The sequence below is a fragment of the Schistocerca americana genome, chromosome 8 (assembly GCF_021461395.2).
Source record: "Schistocerca americana isolate TAMUIC-IGC-003095 chromosome 8, iqSchAmer2.1, whole genome shotgun sequence".
Classification (NCBI taxonomy): Eukaryota; Metazoa; Arthropoda; class Insecta; order Orthoptera; family Acrididae; genus Schistocerca; species Schistocerca americana.
The window spans coordinates 218,334,447-218,360,011 of record NC_060126.1 but is presented as its reverse complement, the minus strand read 5'-3'; the positions used below and the strand labels follow the sequence as shown (position 1 = coordinate 218,360,011).

Here is a 25,565-nt window from a genome sequence, read left to right as displayed (position 1 = left end):
CAGAAGTAATTCTCATAATTATAAATGTGAGTAGATTAGCACTAGTCATAATTTGTTTTTAATAAACTTTCTAAAAGTAGTGTGCAGTGGCTGCTAATGCTTGTTAATACATAAACTGTGGTGTCACCGCCAGACACCACACTTGCTAGGTGGTAGCCTTTAAATCGGCCGCAGTCCATTAGTATACGTCAGACCCGCATGTCGCCAATATCAGTGATTGCAGACCGAGCGCCACCACACGGGAGGTCTAGTCTAGAGAGACTCCCTAGCACTCGCCCCAGTTGTACAGCCGACTTTGCTAGCGATGGTTCACTGTCTACATATGCTCTCATTTGCTGAGACGACAGTTTAGCATAGCCTTTAGCTACGTCATTTGCTACGACCTAGCAAGGCGCCATATTCAGTTACTGTTCTGAACAGATAATATTGTGAATCATGTACCGTCAAGAGTGACGTTCATCATTAATGGATTAAAGTTAATTATCAAACTAATTTCGTCTGCTTTCTGAATTCTAATTCCTTGTCATGTTCCAGACCTCACGTCAGTATAGTCCTTCCCTCCTCACGCCGGCCTGCGTGAGCTAAAACGTGTGCATTTCGGCCTCCTCTAGTAACACGGTGTTGGCTCTTCTGCCAACACAACATAAACTGACTCATTCTGTGCCGTTACAGTGTTTCCTCCATGATACAATTTATGAAAGATGAAGTGGAAAGGAATTAATAAAAAAGAAATGAGCCAGTTTTTAATGCATTTATTGCGAGTTAAAAATTGTAAATGTCTTATTTACAGCATTACACACTTTCTATGTGTAATCAGTTTTTGCCTGAGACACTTAAAAAGAGGACATGTAACATCTTTCATAAAACATTTTTATAGCTGAAATGAATATCTGACCCACCTGAAAGCAAATACTACATGTTGAATGACACAATTGAGCAGAGCAGAGAGAGAGAGAGAGAGAGAGAGAGAGAGAGAGGAAGAAAATAATGTGCTGCTGAGTGGGTTATGTTCAAATGTTGTCCATAATTGTTCTTTTTTTTTAACAACTGGATAACAGGTATCAAGTTAATTACAATTCAGAATTAATAAATAATTTACGGGTAAAAGTAACAATTCAATGAATACTACACACAAATTATTATGTTTTTCTGTGTACTGGGTTTACACTTCAGAAGTCTGAAAGCAATTTATTCTCACGAGCACACTATGTATACCTCTTCATCCAATATTTCTAAATTTTCCTTCCCTTTTTTACCACCTTTGTCACACTGTATTACCTTGTGAAATTCAACAATATTTTTTTTTTTAAACTAGAATCCTGTTGGATATCTTATTCTGCTCCTTTCGTGACTGAATTTTACCTCTGTTTTATACTGGATATTCAAATAAATGTCATCAGAAATATGTGCTATATCATCATTTTGGCCTTCATGAAATCTAGAATGTCACTTACAACCAGTTTTACAGGTTGATTAGAATTAATAACGGTCACAGCGGGTTCTGCCATTCTTAAATATGTCTCCTTCAACCTGGAAAATTGAAACATTTTTTTTTTAATTGGGAATTATGTCAATAAGTAATTAATATTTAATGGAAAAGGTATGGATATGAGCAAAACCAAGTTAAGAACAAATACTTAAATAATGAAAAAAAGACTAATCAGTCCAAACTCCAATTACATGCTGATCATCTACAACGAGCACACTGAAAAATATTTCATTTTTATTTATTTTGGTCCCAAGAATTTTATATTATACAATGAACAAAAGATTTAGGATGAGTCGTGTACACAGAAATATAAAAATGTGACTGAGAAAGTTTGCAAGGAACAATAATATACAACAAAAATTAAATTATGTAGCACAGTTCAAGAAACAACTACTACTACAATTAAGTAACACTGTAACATGAAAGTAATAAAGTCATAATATTAACAATAATTACAATTATGGCTGAGGTAGAATTAATACAAACTGAGGATATTCATCAATTGAATAAAAAGAGTATGTACATTAAATGTTCTTAGCTTATTCCTAAATACATGTTTTCACAAACTGATTGGGGTAATTTATTGTAGAGTACACTGCCTATATTCCTTACACCGACTAGATTCCTAGTCAGTCTTTGTCTCGTTAGGTCTCAAGCTAATGCAGGTTTTGTTAACAAAGATGACTGTATCTAATATATAAATGCAGGGAATAGGCAATATTTTTAATTTCTTGAATACTGGCTTGATGGAAGTTTATGGGGATATCTATGTCGTTATCCCCAAGAGCTGTTTCTACATCAAAAAACTTTCCCTTTTGTATCAGCCACTAGTGTTACACAATAACACAAATGAGACAATGCATTCACTCAACCACAGCTGAAAGCCACAGCGTGTGCGCTGTGTGTGTGTGTGTGTGTGTGTGTGCGCGCGCGCGCGTGTGTGTGTGGCGTGAGAAGAGAGCAGACATCCAAGAATACTTTAATCGATATGGTGAAAGAACTTACTTGACAGAGCTAGTCTGAACTAGGCAAAAGGTTTACTTGTTTGTCAAATTGAAAGTAGAAGTGTTGGAACATAGCTTTAGAGGATGGGGTTGAATTCTGTGTACAATAACCTTCAACTAAGGGTATGATGAGAGTTAGTCTCTACAACGTATGTGATGCCAAAGTTGTAGAGGAGCAATTTTTTTAGCACGGAACATGTAATGGCTGTCAAAAATGATGAGGGATGGACATCAATATCTAGAGAAGTAGCTTATTGAACTAAGCACTAGGGAAACATATTTTTGAAATATGTGTTAAAGTTATTAGGAAAGAAAAAAGGCTTTTCCCGGCACCTGCCCAGATCTCGAGAATATAATCATTGAATCTGAATTATGCAAAAGATGAACATACAAGGAGGAGGACAGAAAAGGTATTCACAAAAAAGCATACTACAACGTAAAACAGAAAAGCATTCTCTGTGCTACATGGATTACTTTTGTAAGTAATGAATGGTAACCACCTCAGAAAACACAGACAGTGTATGCTGAATGTAGTGTAGATAAACCTATGAAACCTAGATGCAGATGGTTCTTAATCACAGAGGGGAGTGAGGGGGGGGGGGGGGGGGGGGTGGTCGACTGGGTGGGGTAGTGCAGTAGTTAGCACACTGGACTCACATTCAGGACGACGATAGTTCAAACTCACGTACAACCATCCTGATTTGGGTTTTCTGTGATTTCCCTAAATCGCTTAAGGCAAATACTGAGATGGTTCCTTCAAAAGGGCACGGCCAATTTCTTTCTCCATCCTTCCCTTATTTAGTATGTAATGCCTGTTGGTCGGGCTTCATCCACAGTTCATTGAATATTCAATGAACTGAGAATGAAGCCCGACCAACAGGCATTGATCGAGAATGATAGTGCATTGAGAGTGGCTAGTTTCTAGCGGAAATCTAGATCTGTCAATTAAAAAAAATTAAAAAGGATGACTGGTAGCTGAAATCTATTATTTACAATTCAATATAACAGTCGCTGCATGCAACAGCCTTCTGAATGGAAGGTAAACAACGGTGACATTACCACCGTTGAAGCAAGAAATCAATTCCGCCAAGTTTAAGGAATGTTTAAGGGATGTATGTTAGAGAGAAAACCATCCACAGAAGATTGGAAAAATCCAATCTTCAATCAAGAAGACCTGCTACAGGCCCAGAACTCACCAGAAGCATCACACAGATCAACTATGTTTCACAAAGAAATATTGCGGCTGGAGAATACATCAGTGTCATTCACCGATATGCCACAATTTGACCTTCAATCACCTGACGGTAGAAGAGAGTTTGTGGAGCAGTCCTGGGGAAAAATATTGCCTTCACATACTCATTCAGGCTGCCTTTTCTGGTTTTCTCTCATGGTGAGGGAAGGAATCAGTGTGGCTGAAAAGATTTGGTCTTTGTGGAGCATGGGAGCCTTGCAGCACATCAGTATGTAGAGGAAATCTTTTTGGAACATGTTGTCCTTCGGCTATATTTACTGGTCATGATTTTCATCTAATGCAAGAAAATCCATGCTCACATGTTATGAGAACTGTGCGAGAGTTCTTGGATGAAGTGAGATGGTGTGGCTTGGTCTGCTTGAAACTCTAATCTGAATCCTACTGAGTACGTATAGGATCAGCTAGGGAAAAGAACATGTCAGCATTATTCAAAGATTCTATGGAACTTACAGCAAGCCCTCTTGAAAACAAGGTAGATGATTTCCCAAGAAGACACTGCCACATGAAACAGGAACATGCATGCATGGTTGGATGCTGTGATTGGTGCAAGAAGAGGTAGTACATGCTTTTGAAGATGCAAAGGAAGGTCTGTGAAGTTCAGAAAGCAGAGGTGCATGGCCTTAATGAACTTCCTCAAAAGTTGCTTGAAGTGTGAATCCATTCATCTTACTTCCACATGTCTGGCACAATTTGTTTTCCACTGCCAGTCAGCTAAATAAGGCTGTACCACAGAATAAAATTGTAGATTAGTGTCAGAAAAGTGACATGTTTAAAATAAAATTTTGTAAAGAAACATTCACACATTTTTTGTGGTCATTGTTTAAGTTGAACATTACCCAGTCAACATCAATCATAAATCATTTTGAATGATGGGCTTCAATTTCAAAAATATGTGAAATGAAAGAAGGGATGTAGTACTGTACATCTTAATGTGGAATACCATTTATTAACAAGCTCTTGACATGGTTAGTGAGAGGAACGTGCAGTTATAAAATGACAAGAACACTATCAACTATAACAAATGAATACATTATGGATATCAAGGACAGTGGAGCTGAGTAACTGTTCAAGGAATTGAAGGCCAGGTGGTAACTATTTAACAAAACCCAAAGAGTTCAAGCAGTAGAAGTGGATATAACTACAGTTACAGCATGCCAATGTGATCACAGCTACACATAACAAATGGCAACATGATGAGAGTAAAAGGATAGAATCACAAACGACAACAACTTTACTGTGGAAAAATTACTTTAGAACTTAGACAATATGAAATGCATCGGGTGAAATTTATATATTCATTAATATTCATTTGATTGTGACAAATAAGGTTTCATTGACTAACGCATATTAACGCTGACCTCTTTAGCTTCACAGAATGTACTTGTGATATGTGATGGCTGTAGTTGGACAAAGCCATTGAACAGAAGACTTAAATTAGAGACAGAAGTACAATATAGACTGTCACATAGTGGCATGCCATTCTTGGATCCCAGTATGAATAATTTGAAGATGCAACTGACTCATATTTACTTAGATAAGTTGATAATTAACTATGATACAATTGCATATCATCAGGTTACAATCAAAACCTCCCAAGGCTGAGTTTGGAGACTCTGGTGTTTTTGATGATTGAAGTTCATAATTTATTGACAAACAACCCTGTAAAATCTTCAAAGTCAGTGTATGAATGTAAGGACATCTATCAGACTTAATTGAAACCTTTATATCTCTGTACTATAGTACTGTGAAACCTTCAACATCCATGAACCTTAAAACCCGACATTGTGCTCCAATGTTGTGTTCTTTGTGAATTGTAGTGGGTATTTATGTTACAAAGGGAAATGGACAAATTCATGGTAAATATGGAAGGGATAGGTGTGTTTTCTGTAGGGTATAAAAGCTTTACAATAGCTATAACATTTTTATAATGTTTTTAATTGAACTAGTGACAAAAATAGTTATAGGTAAGGTTTGTTTGCAGTGAAATTACTATTACTTAATATTATAGCTTTATTTTAATTTGATATAGACTTTCTTTTACATAGGTTTGTCACTTTTTTTTCAGGCAAACTTTATGTCTACTTTCATAGCCAAAAACAAGGGCACAAGGAAATTAAATGACTGGATCATGATTTAAACCAGAACAAGTCTGAAGATGTTATGGCTGATTTAGAAATGAAATTAATGAAGCTCTTTGTGTAGTGTTAGTTGATAATGAAAACTGCAGTTCAGTTAATGGTACTAACTTATTGTCTCATATCATACCCACTGGTGTTATAAAACTGCATTCTGATGAAATTTTGCAAGAAAAATAATGTTGCAGGGTGATTAATGAAGCTCAAATTTCATATGCTATGGATGTAAGTTACACAGACGCATCATAAATTGATAAAGTAGGTAACAAAAGTGGTGATATTAATGTACCATGTGTTGGCCAAATAATTCCCGTGAAGAAGATGAAAACATGAACAATGAGACATATAAATCAAATAATGATCCAAGTTATCAAAATTCAGAAGAAAATGATATTTTGGGTGAAAAAGCAAGAAACCTTCAATAAAAAACAGAAAATGCAAACCTGACAAAAGCAAATGGAATACAGATGAGAAAAAAATGAAGAGAGAAAAGGGGTGTGTTTGCAAAGGAATGTGTCCAGAGGAAAATGGAAAATGTCTAGCAAGCCACAACAGGAAAGCTCATAAAATGGACAGTTACTTGTAATTGCAAACAAAGTGCAAGAGATACTAAATTAAATGTACAATATTTACAGAAGACAGATGAATCATAATTTCTGGTAAAATGTGGCTTGGTCACAGAGGACAACGTATGTTGCAAGGTTTGTAGACACTGTTCCCGCATTTTTAAATAAATAAAAAAAAGTTGAATTAGGTAGTATCATGCAGGTCAAATACTTTCGTTCATTACTGGGAGGATGGGGCTGTGCGCAATTATGTGGATGTACGGTTCTACATTAATATGTGAGATTTGTAATGCTTTCAGTATGGTAAGTTGCAATTTAGTGAACTGGTGGTTTACTGCAATTACAATTACATAGTATGTTGTATATATACTATTATATGTAGCATTTTAACCCATTGATCTTTTCTCTCTCTCTCTCTCTCTCTCTCTCTCTCTCTCTCTCTCTCTCTCTCTTTCTCTGCCATTAGGCCTCAAGAAGACCACAAAATGTTACAGAAACTCATTGCTTTACATAAAGAGAGTGCAACAATCCAAACAATGTAATAAAAATTTTTATATCTTCCAGTATCACAACAGTGCCACCAACACCACAACCACTACTACTGAAAAGACAACAAAAACAAAGTTTCAGGAATTTAATATAATAAGCCATTGATCTCTAGTGGCTCACAACAGAATAATTTGTTACTCCACTTATCTTTTTTGTCTGTATTAACAAAAAAAAAAAATGTTCAAATGTGTGTGAAATCTTATGGGACTTAACTGCTAAGGTCATCAGTCCCTAAGCTTACACACTACTTAACCTAAATTATCCAAAGGACAAACACACACACACCCATGCCCAAGGGAGGACTCAAACCTCCGCCGGGACCAGCCGCACAGTCCATGACTGCAGCGCCTTAGACCGCTCGGCTAATCCCACACGGCTCTGTATTAACACACAACTGCAAATTCATACAAAATGTCATACATAAGGTGTCACAGAAAATATTGCCATTGACTCATGCTGCATAATGTTAACAACACACTTAAATATCTCTCTCTCTCTTTTTGCCCACAGGCTTCATTGGTCGACAGCTAAGTCCCACCTCAGGTTTGTTCATTACAAACTTGAAGTGATACAGTAAAGATGGGTTCATGTACGTGCAATTGGTTGATACCCAGCATGTAGGGTCACAGTGTGCTATACAAGAGCGATACGATGTCATTATAAAGAGCCTCATCACTTTACATATGTGTGTTTGCACGTATGAACTAGAAGCCAGCACCTCTTGTGTTATGGTCGAGGTTATGAACAATGTGAGGTATGTCAAAATTCCTGATCAAGAGGAGAATCTGTTAAATCCAATTTCTGACACTGCAGTCTCTAACAGTTAGCATGTTGCACAACACCAAAAAATAAGTCAAATAACTGGTTTGTGAATCTTAATATACACAACAGGTCAAACCATATCATACATAAGAGATGCAGGTGCTGCAAAAAGTAGAATCTGGAAATTCCTACTTATGAATTTGCTACAGATGAGATAATATTGAGAACTGAGCTGAGGAAGAGGATGACTGAACAGAAAGAAGAGCATGAGTGGGGGGCATATTTCTGATAGTGGTGAAGAATGAATCCAAGAGGGCTTTGGGGAGGGGGGAATCAAAGGCCGTGCTCTGAGGACAACTGCTACATATGCAATTCAGTGAAGCAGATGTTGAGCGGGGCTAGGGGGAGGGGTGTGATCCAAATGACACAGGTTGTGAAGCAGGCATTGATGTTGACTACAATGTGCCCGTAGTGTGTTCCACCATTGAATAATCAACTCTACTATTGGCCACAATTTGGCACTGAACATTCACTCAGCTGGACAGCTGATTGGTACTCAAGCCCACGTAAAAGGACTGTGCAAAAGTTACTACAAAGCTGGTATATGACATGAATGACTTCATAGTTGGAATACCTATGACAAGATAGGATATGCTGTGATAGAACTGGAATTGGATAACTTGGGGGGGGGGGGGGGGGGGAGGGCAGGGGGGATGCACACAACTGATCTGCAACTGTGCGCTCCACGGGTGTGGAAATGTTTTTGGAGTAGTGTGGCACAAAGATGGACAAGGGCACTTTGTAGATTGGGCGAGTGACAAAGTACGACTTTACGGGAGAAGGGAAGGATTGTGGATTGGATGTTTTTCATTTCTGGACATTATAATAGGTAGATGAAGCCTTGACAAATGACGTGCTTATACTGTTCCAGACTGGACTGACACTGGGTAATGGGAGCGGGTGAGATTTGGGGAGATTTTGAGCTCCTCTGTCACCTTGCCTTCCCCCTTTGGAAGCGAGCGGAGGAGGTTCAGGCAATGTCCTTCTCTTCACAGAATCCCCAATGTTCACGTAAGATTCAAAATTTAATGAGTATTGGCATATGTGGCATAATGCACATATCATTTACTGTATACAATAAACATTTACATCATTTTGTTATTAGGGTAAACATTTATGGATCCCTGTGTAGCTTCCAGTGATATAGAATTAATACTCTCTCTGTGTATGCCAGTTAAACAAATAGCAAGAAAAGTGATCACTACACAAAAAAAAAGAAGCTGCTGCCTTCTACAGCTGTATTAATACCTGTTCTTTGTCTCCCATGGGTAACTTGCTTTGATATTTTTTCAAAGAAATAGCCCACAACATCTGTAAAACCACAGGGATTTTCACAGTAGGATACTACAGCATGTCCGCAAAGTCTCTCTGCACTAGTGAGCTCCACATCTCACCTTATGGGGCATGTAAGGTTAGCTGCATAAGCTACGGCCCAGGACTCACTGCTAATGGATGCAGTATGTTGAGAGATGGGAGTCAACATTATTACAATTAAAACAATGAAATTAGTTAATTATACTACTTACAATTAAATATTCTGTACTCACCAATATCACAGTAGGTGCTGGAAATGTTTTCCTCTTTCCTGAAGGTATAGTTCAACAGTTTAACATTTATTTGCAAACACTTTTATCAATGTTTCACATGTAATTGAATGCAGATAATCAATCATCACTGTCTTCAGTTCATCTTTGTCTTTGTTTATTTTGATACACCGATGTTTAGCAACATCCAAAAGAAAATAGTCACGTGGAGGCAGATCTGGTGGGGGGGGGGGGGGGGGGTTTACCTTTCATAATTATTCTGTCTCCAAAGATTACATCTAAAAGTCGTAGGGACTGGTGTGCCATATGGAAAGTAGCCTTGTCATCTTGGAAAAATTTATGATTGCTCTCAGTTTCATACAGTAGGGCAATTAATGGATAAATTATCTGGGAACATTAGGCATCAGAAGTGATAGTAGCATCAAAAAAGATCAGCCATATAATTCGCACTTGTGTGATGGCAACTCACACTCTGATTTTCTCCATTTGCAATGGTGTTGCTCTTACAGCACATGGATTTGAAGACAAAATTTGTGAATTTTGGGAATTAATGTATCCAGATAGGTGAACCAGGCCTCAACAGTGAAAAAGGCTTGATCTAAAACACCAGCTCTTTAGTGGTTAACAAATTGCTGAAACTATTCACAATACACTATTCGTTTCACATTGTCCCTACAACATTTGTTGCACAGCTGTAATTTTATACAGATACAACCCCAATTTTTTGATTATGGCCTTATGTGCCATCATATGAGAAACTTTAGCCTCTTGCGATAATCTCCTCACTGATTTTGTTTGACTCTGCAACATGATGTCCAAAATGTTGTCAAGATTCTGTTCTGTTAAAATTGTGGTGCATAATGAACTAAACCCTTTGTCTGGAATTTGCGAATTAAATCATGTACAGTGTAAAGAGGTGGGCATCCTGAAGCAGGAAAATGCAATCTAAATTGCCATCTCATGTGCTGAGTAAAGTTTCCTCCAGCACGGAAAACCTCTTCCACTAAAAATGCTCCCCCTGCAATAGTAAGCATTCTTATTGCGTTCAGTTGACACAAGAACAAGACAATGACACAACTAACTACATCTACATCTATACTCTGCGAGCCACCTTACGGTGTGTGGCGGAGGGTACTTATTGTACCACTATCTGATCCCCCCTTCCCTGTTCCATTCACGAATTGTGCGTGGGAAGAACGACTGCTTGTAAGTCTCCGTATTTGCTCTAATTTCTCGGATCTTTTCGTTGTGATCATTACGCGAGATATATGTGGGCGGTAGTAATATGTTGCCCATCTCTTCCCGGAATGTGCTCTCTCGTAACAGCTGCAAAACACATGCAACGCTACTATTCCTACTCCACCACCGCAGGTCCATGGAACATGTACAAGGAACTTGGCAACCTTATGCGCCCCGCAGGGTGAGACACACAAGACTTGCTGCTGCGGAGAGACATTGTAGATTCTTGGTATTTGCCCTGAAGCTCTACAATGAATACTTGACCTTACCATGTAGCTAACAGAAATGTTCTCTCCTTGAATCAAGATAATCAGATCAGTTGCAGGATGAGTGGCCCATGAAATATGTTTTTATTTATTTATTTTTTTTTTTAAGAGATTCTCATTTTCTTGCTTTATATTAGATGGAAATTTGTTGAGTACCTTTGCATCACCCTAGATAAGGAGGCATAGTAGACATGAACACTGTTTTTGTATTCAGCTGAAGCTGATTTTTACTGTGTGTTGTTTTGTAGGTCACATTTCAACTGAAATTATTTTTAATCCTGGTCATACTTTATCAGGAGTAAAGCTATAGGGAAGTGAGAGCAAGAATTCCAAGCCCTCTGAAGGGATCCATGCAGAAATATGCAGTTATCTACTTTGAACAATATTCTTGCCACCCTCCCCCCCTCTCCCTTAGTGAATAAATAATTCATTTGCTGCATTGCTCCAGAAGATAATTCCATAATACTACAAGGAGCAAAAGTATCTACGATAGGATACATCCCTGGTCTCACATGTCAACAAAGCTAAATACAAAACATGCTGACCTTCACTTCAAAATGTAAAATTCTTTGTGACACTAAAATTTATAATTCTGATTTTTTAAATACTTTGTATGACACTATGAATATCTGAAGGAGTTACATTTTGAAAATAATATTTACACATACAGGGAGAATGTATTTTATTCATAAGACAATAAATTATGGGCTACCTGTATATGCTGTGATGGCAAAATATTTTGAGTGAATCACCTTTTAAGTAAATTAGGATATTTAGCTACTATAGGAAATTCTGGGAAACTGTTCATATAATATCTGTGCAATATAAGCAGGAAAAGCATTCTCGATTAAGCTATTAGTCTTCGTTCAACTAGCAACAACTTACAGTGGTGTCCCACTAGGGTTCATCTCAAGACCCTTACTTCTTCCTGTGAATGCAAATAACCTTCCATCAGTGACATTACCAGATGCTCAGCTTGTTTCATTTATAGATTGTGTGAACATTGGTGAAAATCTCAAAGCACTTATAGTTTTCGAAGGAGCTATTAACGTAATATTTGTAGACACTACTAAGCTGTTTCTAAGCAATACATTGTCTTCAACCTTTGAAAAAACTGACATTACACAGATTAAAACATGCATAAAACCTGACAACACGTTGATTCAAGAAGTTGACAGCGCTAACTTTTGCAATTACAACTTTAGAATAAAATCAGTTGAGAGGAGCACACCACAGAACTAGACAGATTATGTAATAATTGAGAAGTTTATATACATATTGTTTATTTTCACTCCATAAAGTTGTACTTGGGATAACTCATCAAGCAAACTCTAAAGCTGCAAGGCAAGTAATGTGAATTATTTGTGTGATGAACTCACTAAAATACTACTGAGACCTATTCATTGAAAAGGGTATAGCTACTAACTATTTCTTACTGAAACTAATCATAAAGAACAGATAACTTTTTCAGACCAACAGCACAGTTCAACATTAAGAATAAGAAAAAATCTACATTAAGACTTGTAATCACTTACTTTGATCCTGCCCAATATTCAGGAACAGCTGTTTTCAATAACTTGCAGTGTGCAGTTTACGAGAAACACAAAGAATTTGTCAGTGGTCAAAGATTAGTGTAAGTTAGTAAGAGGAGCGGAGCAGTGCATAATTTATAAACTGAAACCACTTACAAAGCTCTGAACTCTGTACTTGATGCCATTTGCTCTTCCTCAGCCGTAATTTGTATCCTCTTAGAAAGTCTTTGTGATCGTACATGTTCCTTCACATCCAAATAGAAAATAACATCAGGGATGGGTTTGAGATCTTGTGGCCATTGATATACTGGATCTCCATGTGGAGGTAGCCCATCCTTACCTAATCCAGCTTCGTACATGTCTGTTGCAATTGTAAAAACTGCTGTACTATGATAGAACCTGACAACAAGAATAAAATAGTTTTTTTAAGTCTTAAGATGATTTATTTATTGCAACATTCCAGTATTTTTTTTTTTTTAATCAACATAAGTTAGCCTTCATAAACTGTTTCAAATCTCTGCCTCAAATGCTGTTTTCTCAGAGTTATATCATATCCTGTTACAATTTTGCTGGAAACAATTTATATTAAACCCCAGTTTCCAAGCAGTATAAACCAAAATACTTATTTAGTAACTTGATTAGTGTATCTGCCAATTTCTCTCATTGAAACATATTTTTATCCAGCTGCTACTGTCTGAAAGCATTCTCGAACTATTTTCAAAGTACCCGTAATTTCAATCCACAGTTCTTAAATGTGATATTACTACAGCCACATCAGTAACGTTCTCATCAACTCGAAGGTTAATTTGAACACCAGTGTGCTTCATTAGGCATTGTCATATTGGAGGTGGTTTTTGAACACCAGTATTTTATTAGGCACAGTCCTACGGGAGGTGGTGTGCTGTTGTCTGCCTCTGGCTTTTGAACTCATTTACTCATCCAGTACAGTCTAATGTGGGCCACGAACCAAGGTGGAACTTGGCATTTTGCACATTTACAAACACTGACATATGTGAAAGCAGTTGAACATAAAATCCTAGGTCTAATCAGATATCAAACATCTGCACTAAGTCTGGCATTCTACAAATGAGCCACAGTGAACTATCTCACGCATAAGTATATTGCAGTAAAAATGCTGTTAATGCATGGACTGATCTACAGGTACACAATGTGAAACAACCAATAATAAATAGTCCACCTACAACAGTTTACTAAGCAAATGTGCAGATAAATGGAACATACCTGTCTAGAATCACTGAACTGTATTTTAGTGTCTCTTCAATCTCTTTTGCTGCTACATAGTTTCCTAGGGAATAATACGCTCTGCGGAGAATGGGTGGATGTGTATCAAATTTAGCCCTCAGTGTCTGCAACACTGTAGGTGGTGTTTTACGCCTCACTCCATTAAGGGCTGTCGCAAGTTTCTTCGCTATCGTCGTTTTACCTACAAAAATTAACTTCATTATATATCAGTTTCGACCTGTTAGTGTATTAAAATCTACAATTTCAGTTCGGCAATGTCGTACGTACCTGATCCATCCAGACCTTCGAGTACGATAAAAGTCTTGTTTTGATACGAATCTGTCTTTTTGCTTCTCTGATAACAGGTATCGAACGTTGACAACAAATCTTTCACTTCTTGGAGAGTAGCAAACTGTAATAATATCTTTCACCTGTTAGATGTGAAACACCAATAAAAATAAGTGGAAAAAAGTTAGAACTAACCTCCTCTTTTCGTAGAACAGATAGAGTCGAATCAAGAGAACGATAAAGATGCTTGATTTTCTTCGCATCAATTTCAGCGTTTGCCATTCTGGACTGATTAAGCCACACAACTACAAATTAATGCCGCCGATAAGGCTAAAAGGAAGTATCAAGCACACCGTCTAATTCAATCACCTCAGGGCGAATTCACGTCAGTGACTTCGCAACTAAGCTCTGCGTGACGAAGTAACCTAGTACTTACCCGATCAAGCCTGACAACTGACAGTCAGCTAATCGTCACAGGCTATTCAACTTCTGCCACACTAAACACGCTGTCATTGTTCTTTCGTTCCACAGCCTGCCAAATCCCTCACGTTACTTCATACTTGATTCACTAAATCGTGCTATTACTAACCTGCTTCTAGTTACAGTTTCTGTAGAGCTGTGTTTCACAATAGGGGATTTGTCGGTCCGCCAGTGAAATTGAGTCAGTTTTAAATGTACATAATTTTCATGGTTCCGTTCAATACATTCTCTCTTCTTTTTATATTCTGTAAATGTTACAAAATTAATAAACATGTATTGTTCCCTCTCGCAGCGTGTCATCTATAATATGAGAGCCTGTTGATACTGAAATTTAATCTTGACCTTAAATAAAACGTACACTGAAGTTTTCATAATCTCATGTACGTTGTCACAGTCTTCACTCCACTACGAGTCCAAGTGTCTAGGTTGTTCACAGGACCTACAGTTTACGGTAATGGAGGACTGCACAAAAAATATTCTCAACAATATACCTCGCAACTAATTCATAGGAACGTTCTCTACAACCTACGAGAAGTTTTCATGAGTCGAGTGTTCGATTTCTTATTATGTTAACTGATCAACACTATAAGTTTCAGACTACAGAGGACTACGCAGATAGATTGATCCCAATCCCGTGTTTATTGCCGATGGCTGCATAAACGTCATGGACACGTATTTCCTTCATTAACCTTGAGCTGTCTTTGACCTTTAAGTAACTTCTCTCGAGATGTTCGTATCAAGATACACCAGTTTACGAACAGCTTTGTATATTTATGTAGCATTCGTTTCAGCAGATTGAATGTGCCACTAACACAAAGGCTTGTGATTATATTTCACAAACCTGGTGGTGTACAAGTATTTGTTAATGTATTACACTGGAGTGGAGAATCAGAAACAGCTGTTGGGCATTGTGATGTAAGCTAGTTAGCTGGACTCTGTTACTAGAGGACGATCTATGCAATAACATTGTTTATGTAGCTTTTGTCAGACCATGAAACATTTTGAAAATCGAGTGAACTGTTTCATGATGCCCTCAATAGTATTGAACTTGGAAATTTTCTTGCTACAGACGTTTCGGATGAAGAAATTGCTAGTGAAGTGGTAATTGTGTTGCAGGAATTCATGATTATTGATTATGAAGACTAATTTGGTACTGTACAGCAGTGTGTGTTTCGAATAGAAACTGCCTGTGCTGTCTGATTGCCACTAATGTTTTTATTGATAAATATTAAGCAAAGGAAACGGTCCCTGCTAATGACAGTGAGTTAAAAAAGTAAAGCAAACTGTGAAGGCACATTTTTATGGTGAGAACCATGGAGGTAAGAATAGAGGGAGACGCCGTGACGTCACAGCTGCGAAGCAATGTGAAGCCGAGGGTAGCCATCTCAGTCCGACCAAAACATTGCTGCTGTAGCTTGTGTGCATAGACTTGTCGCTCGCGTTTGGAAGGATTTTGCGCTATTATGGTGACTTGTGTGGTGTTCGGGTGTACGAATCGTTCTGATTGTGATGCGAAATCGAAGGGAATAACATTTCATGTGTAAGTTGTCTCGTTAAGTGTGATTTTACAACTTCATTGTGAATGAACGTGTGCTACATCGGTACTTGTACTATAACGTGTTTTTCTCCTGTATGATTTTAGATTTCCTAAAAATGAAAGTCGGAAAGCTCTGTGGGAGAATGCCGTGAGGAGGAAGAATTGGCATGCGTCTAAATGGAGCACTATATGTTCTCAGCATTTCTGAGAAGAGGACATATACCGAACTTCCCTTTCAACAGTAAGGGTCCGAGAAAATGCTGTACCATCAGTTTTCCCTACACACCCAAAACATTTGCAAAAGGTATGTTAATTCAAAGAATTAAAGTCTTAGTTTTCAAGTTCACGTATCAGTATAATACGTACATATCGTCGATAATCGAAGTGTTGAGTAACTCACTTTGTCTTCGTCATGTACCAAATTAAAAGCTAACACTACATTAACTGGCGTAAAGTATGGGCCTAAAGAGGACACTGTGTAGATTTGCCATTCTGTGTACCGTATTTCAGTAAATATTGGTGGTAATGAACAGTGTTTCCCAGTAGTGTAACGTTACTGAAATGTCCCAGAACGTATTACAAACAAGATGTATTTATGGGGCTTTGGAGGAAGGATATAGCTAACTTAGTTTTCAGTTTCTATTATCTAGCTCTAACTCCGAAAGTAATGGAATACACGTGTGAAGTAAATTATATCAGTTATGTGAATATTTAAGGCAGTAGTTTGTGAATATCTCACTTTGCTGGTCTACTGTGTTGTACAACATATTTATTGCACTGTCTTTGCTAGTCAATGGCAGTTATGTTTTAGGAGTAATTGATACAGTTCTAGTTTTACTTATATATGTTTATTTTGGGAGGATTCCTTCAGGTCATTTGAATACATTAATTTCACTTTCCACCTGATTAGGTCCTTACACATAGCTTTTGCCTAGGAATGATTCCATGCTGTATATAGAATTTAAGAGGGGAGGTGCTGGAACACTGAAGTGTTTCTGCAGCTACACAGTATGTTATAAAGAGATAATCTGTTTCTCCACATTGTCATGTAGAAACAAATTTATGAAACTCCTTTTTGATGAGCATCAGCCTCTGCACACAAGAGAATATTTGAGAAGAAAATTCAGGTTCGCTGTTTAGATTATGAGACTACTGAAGCTAACAAGTTTGTCTGGTATAATTATTTAGTGAAGTAACAGAAATTAACACTTGGGCTGTGTTAAATATAACTCTGTATTTGGGTTAAGCACAGCAAATGAACATTTCTTTTGTTTGATGCACTATTCATTGACATTCTCCATTGAAAGATATCATTGATTAAAAAGCTTTGGCAGTACCTTCTTGTTAACATTATCCACTACTGTGGAACATTGAATATGCACAAACCAATAATGCAAAATTAAATATAACACACAATTTTATATCATTAACTGTTGGACCAGTTGTATTGAGAACTTGTTAACTGACAGCACCCATAGCGATACAGTGTGATAGTTAAACAAGACACCCCAGCAGAAATATTTTACGTGTTCAAAGTTTATATTTTTTCAATAAGTGTGTATTAATTGTAGCTTCGCACATGGGAGGCATTTCAAGTTGTCTGCTGAACACAACAACGGTTTTTGTTAGAGTAATGAGTATTTTATGAACAAGATAAATAGCTGCTGGAAAAATAGAATTTATATTTCTGGAAAGGACTAAGAATAGGAGTAATTAGTAGGCTGTAACATGCTGTTCATGACAAAGACTGTAACACCTTCAACCATCTGTTAAAAACAGTTCTTAATGTTTTCCATCCGTTTATTTCATTTAGGGAGACAAGAAGAGAAAGCCACCATTGCGGAAGGAGAGCTCTTCCTTTCCATCTTCAGTTTTGGCTACCGTCAGCAGAGTGCAGGATGAAGAAGTTCCTGCTCTTGTTCCTGAGTACACTGCAGGACCACCAGAACGTAGTCAGACATCCTCTGAAAGTGAGGAACTGAAGACGAAGTGTGAACACCTCATAAGAAAAACTGATCAGTACAAAAAACAAATTAAAACTCTTCAGCAGTCTAAGCGACGACTTAAGAAGAAAGTGGCTAACGCTTCAGAACGGTGGCAGTTACTATGCATGGAAAATAGTGCAGCGACAACTGACGACGACCACGATTACTTTGCTACTGGAATTTATCTCTCTGAAGTGGCAGTCCATATTGTAGTATATACAGCTGGATTTGTGGTGCGTCACTTAGAGAAAACCTTAAAATGTGAACCATGTTTATCAGTGTTGAGAGGGGATGGTAGCCATGTTGCTTATTCTCTCATTCATAGAAAGAGTAGGGGATGGTTGGTTTTACCATCGAATGATGTTGTGACATCTATGTGTGTGTGCAGAAAAAGTGTTCAGGTGCTATACTACAGGTAATTCTAAAGTTCCTTTGAAAAATCAGTTTTCCAAATGTGTGTCTGAGGTGCTTAGTGAAATCATATTCAAGCCAGTGTTGTAAGGAATTAGCAGACCACATGAAAAATCAGCATCCCTTGGACAATCATATGATACTGCTGATTAAAGCAATTGCCACACGATACCTCCTGACACGGCAAAAACATGCAGCCAAGAGAATAAGTGATGCATTGCATGAAAATAAAATCAGGACAACCTATACAAAACTGGTACTCTTTAAAGGTCAGTAACTGATATTTGTACACAGAGGTCTAGTGTGTGAGGGATCTTGTATAAAGCACTCATTATATTGAGGCAAACTGGGAATGTGACCTTATTGTAATTAATAAATGATGCACATTCTTCCTTTTCTGTTATGTCTATGTTGTTATAACCAGCTACAAAATGTTTGTGATGTGTGTATCTTAAAACTATTAGTACTAGCATATTCACGATATCTATGAAAATTTGTTCCTGGTGTGTGATGGAGTCAGACAATTATAATTTTATGTGTGTGTGTAATACCTTCCAAATATATCTTCCTCAAACCAAAATTTGGAACTACATTATATGTAGAGTGTTTCCAAGTGATTAATACTCCACCATACCAGTATGCAGTACTAGTTCTGCAATAGCTTGTGATCTGTGTGCTTCCAAATGGGACATACATTTCTTTTTGAAATATTTAGCCATTGTTTGGCAGAGTATGCTGTAGTATGTTCTAGCCAGTGTTGTTAATTAAGTTTCCACGAGTGACAACTTGTTAATAAGAAATAGAATTGCCTCATTTTTGGCACATTGAAATACACTCCCATCATTGTGGTTTTTGCTTGTGTGTCATTACAAATTATATTTTTTTGTGATCTAGTCCAACAGTGGTTTACCCTCAAAAAATGAGAGATAGTGTTCGCAGGTGAGCGTTATTGGTTTTTCACTACTTCATTGGGCACTAAATTTTCTAGCAGTCTCTCCCCTAATCCATTGAAATGTAACCCATGTGTTGTACAGAAACTACAGCCCACAACATTTATATCTGTAGTAAGACATATTTTATAAATGATTGCATATTTTCTTATGTTTGTTTGCTTGACTACTTTCCTGGTTTATGCAAGACCACTGTGATAAATCATATGTGGAATGGTAAATAGTATTACATTTGTATCAGTCAAGAGACTGAGACATTTCTTTCATTCTCAACAAGTAATGATGTGGACTTTGTTACAATTTCATATAATATTTTTTTTACATAGAACTGTGTTATTTTTATATTCCACAATCTTGTGAAAAAGGCAGTTAACTGAAAAGTCACATTGTAATAATTTTTCTGTATACCTGTAACAAGCAGTTCAACAAAGTGGATAACAACAGATCAAGAAAAGTTTTTTTGCTGGAATAAAATTCTGAATATAGTACCTAATATTTATGCTTTATTTCATTACCAGTTCCCATACTTTTTATGAATGAATAAGGAATATATAGCCTATATTTTTATTAGGACAATGATTTCAAAAGCAAATCCTAGTTCAGTGTTAGTAAAACTTTGTCATTGGCAAGCAATGAAGCTTCGGCTTATTGATTGAGACATTCCACACTTCTCAAACTATGATGTAAAGTTTTGCTCCACGATCTGTCTCAATCCCTTCATCATTTCATTTTGTACCACTGTAAGTACCTGTCAGCTTGACAAGAAAGGCCTGCATTTAAAAGAATGAAAATTATAAAATATGGAATGACATAAACAAAGCTCAATGTAGAATGGTTTATGCCTAAGCTACCTAAAAACACTGGGACATTGTTGCACTGTTAATAAATCTCTTCCATACCAAAATAACAAATTGGAACCTAAGGTAAGTAAGCAATAAGTAGAACTCCTTACTAATATTAAAATGAGTCCCATAGCAGATGAAAATTGGAACACTGTTATACTGCCTTGGCTAACAGGCATGTCATTTAAGGCTGCTGCTGCAGTTGATTTGTTAGTTACTAAAAAAAGTGCTGTAGTCTCGTATTAGAGCTGCTGCATATCACTTAAGAGAAGAAATGTGGGTATGTATTGAAGTGTGTATGAACTGTATGGCAAAGTGTTTTGTTTTCTTCCTCAGGGTCAATGTTATCCAAACTGAAAGTACCTGTTTTGTGTATAACAAACACCTAATCTATATTTCTTGGGATTCTCTGCAGTTATATTCCACTTGACAACAGAATGAAGTTGTGCACAATGTGACAGGTTGTTGGCTAAACATTAACTCACATTGAGTTATTTTATCAGACTTATTTATCTGCTGCTTCATTGTTTAAATAATTAACAACAAAGACAGATCACTTGGTTACCTCTTCAGATATAGGTGGTGGTCAGAACCGCAATCAGTCTGTTACACATTAGTAAATGGCTGCTACAATACATCATTCTGAACTCAAACAACTGAAAAGTTTTGGTTTGTATGTCACGAAAATCGGAAAAGACGTCGTCACTTTTCGTAAATCCGGCATTGCTTCGTCCAATCAGATGATCGTAAGAATAAGTAAAGAAAGAACCCTAGTTTGTGATACACGTTGATTACTGAATTAACAAAATTGTATCGTTTACATTGAAGACTAGCCATCCGTAATATTACATTAAAAACTATTTTTAATCAGAAGAAACGCGGAATTTCGCCTTTACGAGATTTTATTTTAAATAAAAACTTTGAAACAACCAATCTGATGATGTTACATGCGTATATGGTGCAATTAGCGACTTTACTACACGCAGCGCTATAGCACACTGGCAATGTTTTGGTCAGAGTGTCATGGCAGCGAGCCACGCCCCCATGGCTTCAAAACGTAGTACGGCTGGGATACGTAGCGCCATCTCCCCTTATTCTTACCTCCATGGTGAGAACCATGACAAATTAAGTAACAGTATGTTTCTTTGATACAATTTGTAAACTTATAAATGTCTCAGAAGTGAGATTTTAAACTGTACATACAGCAACTGGACATTCTATATCACACTGTTCGAATAAATATACAGTATTTTTATTTATCCAGTTCGAATTTGATGAAATTTGGTGTACTTTACACAAATGAGAAGTTTAATATTTAGTATGAGAGTAGAAGATCGTTGCCGCAACATCGTTCTTTCCATAATTTTCTGGGTTGGCAAGATTAATATTCATTACGAAAATTTTGATTCTCATCCCTGTATCTTGGACAATTTACCGATATTAGCTTTCATTACTGCCTTATGCCATATTCTGCAGTGTACAGACTGCAACTACATTTTTCCATTTTTAAAATGAGAGCTGAAATGCAGATTAAAAAAAATCAGTAACACTACACGTAACACTACTATGTAAGCTTTTGCTGTGTACCACCAGAAGGTGGTATGGGCTGCAGACCCGTAAGACCTGTAAAACACGCACTCAGCCGAGCGCAACGGCTCACCTGACCGTTTTAAAGATTTAAGCCTAGTTTACACGACGACAGTGGGTTGTGCCACTTGTTGCGTGGAATGAGTTGTGCGCAAATGGTTTCACATTTGACTGTCGACACGGCAAAACCAGTATACACTTCAGTTTCGTTGTTTTGTGGGTTCCTGAGACGCGTCTGAAATGAAAGTTTCGGCAGGTGCACGTCGCACGAGTTGTGATGGAGTTAAAACTGCATAAAAAAATAAGAAAAGTGTTTCGATTCGTGACTGGATGAATTATATATGGTTCAAATGGCTCCAATGACTATGGGACTTAACATCTGAGGTCATTAGTCCCCTAGGCTTAGAACTAGTTAAACCTAATCAACCTAAGGACATCACACACATCCATGCCCGAGGCAGGATTCGAACCTGCGACCGTAGCAGCAGCGCGGTTCCAGACTGAAGCGCCTAGAACCACTCGGCCACAGCTGCTGGCTGAAGAAAAGACGTCAGCTCGGTTGCCCAGCATTCTTGCTGAAATAATTTGTAATGGAAGACCCAAGAAGTTCTTTTAATTATCTTAGAATGTCACCAGAACTGTTCATGTTTCTTCTAAATAGAGTTAATTTTGCGATAAGGAATAAAGATACTATAATGCATGAAGCACTTCGCCAGAACTGAAATAACATATCACATTGCGTGTATTACAATCGAGAATACTCGACATGCCATAAGACGCGGATTTACTTGGCGATGACACTTTCTCATTAACACTGATAATTATTAACATTAACAGCAATAATTATTAACGTTAACAGCAGTAATTATTCGAACAGGTTGCATTAAGAAGAGAATGGTTTGCAAACTACTGTCTTGAAGATTGATCTGTACAGTGGCAATACTTCAAACTTCAAACATGTGTGAATGGGGAGCATTGCTGCGACGTTTTAAATAGGTGAACATTGAATAAACACGCAGTTTCTCGATTGTGTAGCCTTTCCTCCCATCAACAATATTTCTTAAAAGAAAAAAAAAAAGTCGGCCAACTCGAATGATGGGCTTTTAGTCTTGTAGACGAGAACATTGCCACAGCTAGAATTACATTTGGTTGTATTTTTCTTAACTCATCAGTATATTTACTTCTAAGTCAATAAATTTTGCCCTGCAGTTAAGATATGTTCAAACTTTGTGTGTTCTGATTGCACGTGAAAGTCTCATGAGCAGCAATATATTACTTATTTTTGTAATCAACATCACTGAAATCCCACAAACACCTATGCAAAGCATAGATAGCTAAATAGCGAGCATTATTCTCCGTTCCTCACTGCATATTTCAATTTGTCTACACTCTACGAACACACATAACCTCAAAACTCATGCAACTAGTGGCGCCAAAGTTGGAACACGCCGAAAGTGTTTAGTTCCACCGACGATTTGCGCAAACGCGCGGCGTGCATGCGCAGTAGCCGGTAGCGCCGCTGCCTGCAGTCTAGTGTCGTGTTAACTATGCTTTACTGTCCATAGAGGCAACTGCCAAACACTACAGAGAACCTATGTCGAGTAATGCCCTATGAGCAGGAAGATGTGACGTCATCTGTTCCAACTCTGTAACATTTGTCGATGCGGCCGTTCTCGGCGGCCGTGGTTTCTTGAGTTCTGACGTCACGTCTTTCACTCAATCATCTCGTAGAAAATGTTCCTGTCCGAGTCTCAAAAAATAGGTTCGTTCAACTAACGACGAGAACCAGTCGTGATCATGCGAATGCGTTCGGGCAAGAGACATCAGTTCCCGTCGTTCCTGACTGGACGGAAGCTATTCGAGCAATGGCCAAATATAAAGGCCCACGTAAATGAGCAAACATTTTGTCAGACTTTACAGTGCTTACCAAATATTTGACTATGTACACTGCAGTTTGGCGTGATTTTCACGCATAGAGCGCGTTTGTGAGAAATTTTGATTGATGAAAAGTTTGACTGGATTGCGGACGTTGTTTGTGTCGATGATTCGTCGCATATGTTTGGTGAAAAATTGTTTTATTACAATTTATCTCACTGCATAGCGAGTTTCCACAACCATGAAAACTACGACCAGGGATAAAAATAAAATAGCACTGATGATTACCAAAAGGTTAGAGGTTTCATATCATTCCCGTCACGCAAGAATAGGTTACGAACAAATAAAATTCTCTCATTCTTCCAAGGTCGATGTGGTGCTACACCATGCCATCAAAAGTGTCCGGACACACCCAAAAACATACGTTTCTCGTATTAGGTGCATTGTGCTGCCACTTACTGCCAGGTACGCCATATCAGCGACCTCAGTAGTCACTAGACATCGTGAGAGAGCAGAATGGGACGCTCCACGGAACTCACTCACTTCGAACGTGGTCAGGTGATTGGGTCTCACTTGTGTCATAGGTTCGTATGCGAGAGTTCCACACTCCTAAACATCCCTAGGTTAACTGCTTCCGATGTGATAGTGAAGTGGAAACGTGATGGGAAACACAGCACATAAACATACAGGCTGACTTTGTCTGTTGACTGACAGAGGCAACCGGCAGTTGAAGAGGGTCATAATGCGTAGTACGCAGACGTCTATCCAGACCATCACAAAGAATTCCAAACTGCATCAGGATCCACTGCAAGTACTATCACAGTTAGGCGGGAGTTGAGAAAACATGGATTTCATGATCGAGCAGCTGCTCATAAGCCACACATCAAGCTGGTAAATGGCAAACGACGCCTCGCTTGGTGTAAGGAATGTAAATATTGGACGATTAAACAGTGGAAAAACATTGTGTGGAATGACCAATCACAGTAAACAACGTGGCGATCCGATGGCAGGGTAAGGGTATGGTGTGGCCGTGTTTTTCATGGAGCGGCTTGCACACCTTGTTGCACTATCATAACACAGGCCTACATTGATGTTTTAAGCACCTTCTAGCTTCCCACTGTTGAAGACCAATTCGTGGATGGTGATTGCATCTTTCAACACGATCGAGCACCTCTTCATAGTGCACGGCCTGTGGCGGAGTGGTTATACGACAATAACATCCCTGTAATGGACTGTCTTGCACAAAGTCGTCACCTGAATCCTATTTTTGGAACACCGATTTCGTGCCAGGCCTCACCGACCGACATCGATGCCTCTCCTCAGTGCAGCAGTCCGTGAAGAATGGGCTGCCATTCCCCAAGAAACCGTCGTGCACCTGACTGAATGTATGCCTGCGAAAGTGGAAGCTGTCATCAAGACTGAGAGTGGGCCAGCACCACATTGAATTCCGGCATTATACGAGGGTCGTTCAGAAAGTAACCTCCGGTTGATTTAAAAAAATACACCAAGTTAAATAAAAATATTTTAGTATATACATCTTACAACTACATCTTTGCACTATTTTTCTACATAGTCTCCATAGCGATTGAGGCACTTATAGTATCTCTTCACAAGCTTTGAAATTCCTTTTGCATAAAAATCACCCGCTTGTGCCTGGAGCCAGCCTGTGACCGGATCTTTGAGCTCTTCGTCATCATCAAACCGCTGTGACCCGAGCCATTTCTTCAAATGCATGAAGAGGTGATAATCACTTGGCGCCAGGTCTGGGCTGTAAGGTGGATGGTTGATAACGTCCCACTTGAAGGACTCAAGAAGGGCCGTTGTTCTGCGAGCAGAGTGAGGACGGGCGTTATCGTGCAAAGAAAACGATACCGGAAGTCAGCATACCACGGCGTTTGTTCTGTATAGCCCGTCGTAACTTTTTTATTGTTTCACAGTACACGTCTTGATTAATGGTCGTACCACTTTCC

The 25,565-nt window shown here is 38.1% G+C and overlaps 2 protein-coding genes across 2 annotated transcripts; one reads left to right on the top strand and one right to left on the bottom strand.

Annotated features, from left to right (window-relative positions):
* Positions 1–756: 756 nt before the first annotated feature.
* On the bottom strand, positions 757–14,353 carry LOC124544923 (UMP-CMP kinase 2, mitochondrial-like). Its single transcript, XM_047123667.1, has 5 exons — positions 14,124–14,353; positions 13,929–14,052; positions 13,641–13,842; positions 12,555–12,797; positions 757–1,530 (listed from the first exon to the last, which is right to left on the bottom strand). Exons 1-5 carry the CDS (start codon positions 14,208–14,210, stop codon positions 1,410–1,412), a joined length of 777 nt encoding a protein of 258 aa, XP_046979623.1. The 5' UTR covers positions 14,211–14,353; the 3' UTR covers positions 757–1,409.
* A 1,518-nt stretch (positions 14,354–15,871) lies between these two features.
* Positions 15,872–19,504, top strand: LOC124545683. The gene is made up of 3 exons (XM_047124630.1): positions 15,872–15,896; positions 16,188–16,249; positions 17,759–19,504. The coding sequence occupies exons 1-3, from the start codon at positions 15,872–15,874 to the stop codon at positions 18,347–18,349; spliced, it is 678 nt and encodes a 225-aa protein (XP_046980586.1). The 3' UTR covers positions 18,350–19,504.
* The last annotated feature ends 6,061 nt before the right edge of the window (positions 19,505–25,565 follow it).

What these genes read in the sequence shown, in the direction of transcription:
- LOC124544923 (XM_047123667.1), bottom strand. Translation starts at nt 14,210, where the DNA reads ATGGCAAACGCTGAAATTGATGCGAAGAAAATCAAGCATCTTTATCGT. An exon ending in CTGTTCTACGAAAAGAGGAG is followed by an intron (nt 14,053 to 14,123) that starts GTTAGTTCTAAC and finishes ATATTATTACAG; the next exon opens with TTTGCTACTCTCCAAGAAGT. An exon ending in AGTTCAGTGATTCTAGACAG is followed by an intron (nt 12,798 to 13,640) that starts GTATGTTCCATT and finishes TCTTGTTGTCAG; the next exon opens with GTTCTATCATAGTACAGCAG.
- LOC124545683 (XM_047124630.1), top strand. Translation starts at nt 15,872, where the DNA reads ATGGTGACTTGTGTGGTGTTCGGGT. An exon ending in GACTTGTGTGGTGTTCGGGT is followed by an intron (nt 15,897 to 16,187) that starts GTACGAATCGTT and finishes CCCTTTCAACAG; the next exon opens with TAAGGGTCCGAGAAAATGCT. An exon ending in ACCCAAAACATTTGCAAAAG is followed by an intron (nt 16,250 to 17,758) that starts GTATGTTAATTC and finishes TATTTCATTTAG; the next exon opens with GGAGACAAGAAGAGAAAGCC.